This window comes from Parasteatoda tepidariorum, chromosome 6, assembly GCF_043381705.1.
Source record: "Parasteatoda tepidariorum isolate YZ-2023 chromosome 6, CAS_Ptep_4.0, whole genome shotgun sequence".
Lineage (NCBI taxonomy): Eukaryota > Metazoa > Arthropoda > Arachnida > Araneae > Theridiidae > Parasteatoda > Parasteatoda tepidariorum.
The window spans coordinates 3857256-3861941 of record NC_092209.1 but is presented as its reverse complement, the minus strand read 5'-3'; the positions used below and the strand labels follow the sequence as shown (position 1 = coordinate 3861941).

The following is a 4686-nucleotide window of genomic DNA, read 5'->3' as shown; positions in this document are numbered from 1 at the left end:
CAATGTATATATATATATATGTAAGAACATTTTGACCATTGTAACTATTTTATTTTAATAAAATTCACTCTTTTCTTTCAGGAACAACATTTGCTATAACTATGGCCATTTCTAATTTCTCTGGTATTATAGGACCAGCCATTGTCGGCTATTTCACTTCAAACGGGGTAAGTTCTTTGTTAATTTACAATAATTGAGTATACATTAGCCGTGGTGGGTCAGGGGATAGAGCCAAAGAATATACAAAGGGGAATAAGTCTAGCTTTCTTTAAAACGTAAATTAGTCCCACAAGTTAGTTGTGGTCCCTGTGTATAAAGGAAAAAACGACATTTATAGGCACAGCAGCAGAGGTTCTATAAACGGGTATCCACCTTCCTCTTCTATTAACCAATATCGTATCGGGTTCGAATCTCAGCGAACTGGCTGAACTATGCTAATTCTGCTACTGGCTCACAGTTCTGACATAAAATATCGTCAGTTGTAGACGGATAGAAGGTTATATTCCCTTTGACTTCGGGATATTCTTGGAAGGTTTTCGCTGTTTTAATCTCGATATAACGCATATGCTGTTTAGTTCCATCAGAAAGTCCCCCACGAAGGGTAGTTTGTCCCATGCTTGATCCATGATTTCATTTGTCTGGGTTGGATTCAAAACTACAAAGGTACAGAGTAAGTACATTGATAGTCGTAAACTCAGAAATTGGGTCAGTTGTTCAACGCCGGTTATAAAAAATTTTAAAATACCAATTGTGAACCGTAGATTCGGCCTCGCTAAAAGCTAAATTTAGTTAAGAAATCCGACTTAATGACTTGAGTTTGAAGAAGCAGACCGACTGTCTATAAACTCACATACACACTCAGCATGAAACATTGCCATTAAATAAATAACTCACCTTATCGGTGTAATGTAAGAATTCCAACTGTTCCATTTCCTGCCAACAGATTTTATAAGGAGGTAGGGATCTAAAACCTGCTAGAAAAACGGTTCTGGGTTAAGCAACAATGAAAATTCTTTAAAAAAAAAAAAAAAAAAAAAAAAAAAAAAAAAAAAAAAANAAAAAAGACGCAACCATTAATACTCTAAGAGATAAAAATCGGCGTTTGCATACTTATATAGTACCTAAAAAATAGATAAAGAGCCATCTAAACGTGTGGAAAATTAAAACATTTACAGTGACGAGTAATTTAGTCAGTGTGATGAGTCAGTGTGATTTCTGAGAGGCTCTTACGAATGCTAAGATTAAAACGCTCAAAATTGCGACTTAGATATGCTTTTTAATTATTTATAAACAGAGTTTAGCAAATTGACTTTCAATAAATTTGAATTAATTTAGAGCATAACTAAACTAAATTGAACTCAGTGGCGCGACCGCCCATAGAAGAACAAGGCCTACTGTGACTTAGGGCATAGTTTTCTTGACCTTCGGCTCTGAAGTGCTGGAGCATATGTTCCAGTTGGGTGGTCAACTGAGCGCGAAACCCCCAGTGTTTAGTCCCCAATCCTGCTTCGTACTCATTTCATCAACCCACCGAAGGGATGAAAGGCTGAGTCGTCCTTGTCTGGAACGAGGATTGAACCTAGGACCTGTGTCACGAGAGCTCGAAGCGATGCCACCCGGCGTCTTAAAATAAAACTAGAATACGTAAATTAAGTGGCATCTCTCTGGTTAAGGGCTGATTACGTGTTTACGTAAAAATAGTCAAAAAATGTATTATAAAGTATCTTTGTTTGTTTTTCTCTAACGTTATTTTTTTCTTATGCATTCTAAAGACTTGTGGTATTCTGAGATATATTTCGTTTGAACTACGTTGTCTACTTTGATTTTTGCTTATGTAATAACACCAAGTTCATTTTCTTATTTTAGCAAACTATTGCAAATTGGAGTGATGTCTTTTATACGGCAGCCGGAGTATATACAGTCTGTGGAGCAATATTTGCAGGTTTTGGATCTGCAGAACTTCAATCATGGGGAACAACCACAGAAAAGTCAAAAACTGATGCCAAGCCTGAAAAAGAAATGAAAGAATTAGAAGTGAAGAATCATCGGTGATCAATATCGGATCATTATTTATCCGAGAAACCTGTATTCTATCTGCATTTTCTTGCGTTCTAAATGCAACATAGTTTTTAATGGATTATTTTAGAAGAAAAGGGCTAGAACAAAAGAAAAATGGCCTGTTTTTAGTGTGTATTTATAAGTTATGAGGGAAAATACTCTACTCTGTAACAACAAGAGGACTTTATTCGAAAGATAGGGCGAGTCTAAACCTGAGTTTTATCTGTATATATGTTTTGTGTACATAAGCTGCGTGTATTTTTGTAATGTGTCTTTTGTAAAAATTAAAATGTGTTATCAGTTTTAGAACTAATGTGAAGATATTTGCGTTGTTTCCAATTTTAATTTATGTTAATAATTTTATCAGCGTATTACTATGAAATAATTATCACAAGCGTACTCTAAAAATAATTTTATATAGCTACTATCTGACCCGGTTTTGCCATATGAATTATTTCTAGAGTATGGAAATATATCTTATTTATTGTAAGTGTGTGCGCATGTGGTATATGAGTGGAAGAGGCATGGAGCACTATGCATGAAAGGCATGTGAGGAAGAGGCATGTGAACGATTACGGAGTGTGAAAATAACAACACATCAAATAATAATTTTTTTAATTCAAAAAACTTTTTTTTATATACAGTCAAACCCCGCTATAGTGAACCGTCTGCGGACTCAGTAATGTGTCCACTATAAGCGATGGTTCACTATATCCAAGTTTTTTGAAGAATAATTTTTGGATAAGACAGTTGAATGATTGAAAATTGGTTTTTTTTCAATCTTACATAAGTTATTTAAAAAATTATTAACTAATTAAGAGATAATAGAACAAAAATTAATGAATAAAGTACTTACGTCGCTGAAAATTACTTTTAATTTCACTTTTAATGAAAAACAATTTGTGATTTTTGATTGATTTTGATACAATTTTATTTTAAATAGAGTTCATCAATTTTCTTATCTACAATGTGAAAAGAATGCAAGATTTTTTTATTTACATTTTCTGTAGAAAAAAAACATATTAGTGACATTTATGGCTGATTTTACTTCAGCTATAGATGGTGCTGAAAGTTCATTTTCTTCTTCAACATTTTCTTCTAATACATCTTCTCTACCTTCGTTCGTTTGTTTTATTTCATTGACAATGTCATCATCGGTAGGAGTACCAGAAGTGCATACTTCATCATCGCAACATTCAAATTGCTCAATAACGTCATTAGGGAAAAAGGCCATTCCGTGTCTCTTTAGCCATATAGAGATGAGCAAACTTTCTTCCTCTTCTTCTTCCTCCACATTGGAATCTTTTTCTTCTAAATCCTTTGAAAGACCTGCATGTCGGAAACAGTTGCGGATTGTAGCTGATGTTACTTGCCTCCATGATTTTTCTATCAAAACTATTGCTTCTAGAAGAGAGATGCTGCATTCTGAGTCCATGTTGTTTTTATCAAAGTTATCTAAAATACGCATAACTAATTGTCTCCTATTAATATATCACTGTCCCACTGTCGAAATTCTTCTTCAAAAAAATAGGAGGCCATCCACGCTTTTTGATTGGCTTTGTAGTTTACGGGCAGTTTTTTTTAAAGCATTAAAGCACCTTGGTTTTTGAGATTTACCTATGACAGTTAATTTTCGCTTTTCCGAGCCGTTCATGTTAGAACAAACAGGAACTGTTATTCTCACTTTGGAGAGTTAGTGCATTTTTGTCCTTTAAATTTTTACGTGTGATTGGGAATCAATTTGTAAAATAGTCCAGCTTCGTCAGCATTAAAAATGTCTTTCTCTTTATAATTCTGTATAATACAGGGTGTCCCGAAACGACCGCATAAACTCTGCACAGCTAGATTCCTCGTTGGGAGTACATAAAAACTGCCCAAAGAAGCGTTCCTGTGCGATCCATAATTTACGAGAAAAATACGTAAAACAAAGTATGACGTCACAGTCGGTGCGAGGAAAAAAAAGAACACTTTATTGGACATATCAGCAACAGTATTTGCATATCTTTCCAGACGATAATGTTTAAAACGGACCCTTTGAACATCTGATTTAAATTGTGCATTGTATACTGCTGTTGATATGTTCAATAAAGTGTTTTTTCTTGCACCGGCAGTGACGTCATACTTTGTTTCTCGTATTTTTCTCGTAATCTATGGATCGTACAGGAACGCTTCCTTGGGCAGTTTTTATGTACTTCCAACGAGGAATCCAGCTGTGCAGAGTTTATGCGGTCGTTTCTGGACACTCTGTATAGGGCCACACTTAAGTTTTTTTGTTAATCTATTCAGCCATCCATTGGAGCACACAAAATCCTTTTCCTCTAATTTTTCAGCAAACTCATTCGCTTTAATTTGAAGCATAGGTCCGGTCACAGGAAGAATTCTATCTCGCTGAGTGATGAACCATTTTAACAAAGCTTCTTCTATATTTTCTCTTTCAGCTCCACGCAGTTTTTTCGACGAAATCATATTTTTGTCGTATGAGGCATGAATTGCCCTCCGATTTTTCCAAATGTTCGAAACTGTAGATTTTGACAAGGAAAATTCCTTATACAGTATTGATTGTTTCCATCTTCAATACGCCTTACAATTTCAACTTTGTCCTCTATCGAAAACGCTTCTCTCTTTAGA

At 34.8% G+C, this 4686-nt stretch overlaps 1 protein-coding gene across 4 annotated transcripts in view; it reads left to right on the top strand.

The window, feature by feature from the left end:
- The window catches only part of LOC107446766 (putative inorganic phosphate cotransporter), a 51896-nt gene extending 49529 nt beyond the window's left edge, over nt 1–2367 (top strand). For all 4 annotated transcript variants that reach the window (XM_021145281.3, XM_043048140.2, XM_016061522.3 and 1 more), the window contains 2 exons: nt 82–167; nt 1867–2367. In XM_021145281.3, the coding sequence (XP_021000940.1) occupies nt 82–167; nt 1867–2052 (272 nt within the window). In that variant the 3' untranslated portion in view covers nt 2053–2367. The remainder of the gene's footprint in view (nt 1–81; nt 168–1866) is intronic.
- Nucleotides 2368–4686: the final 2319 nt, after the last annotated feature.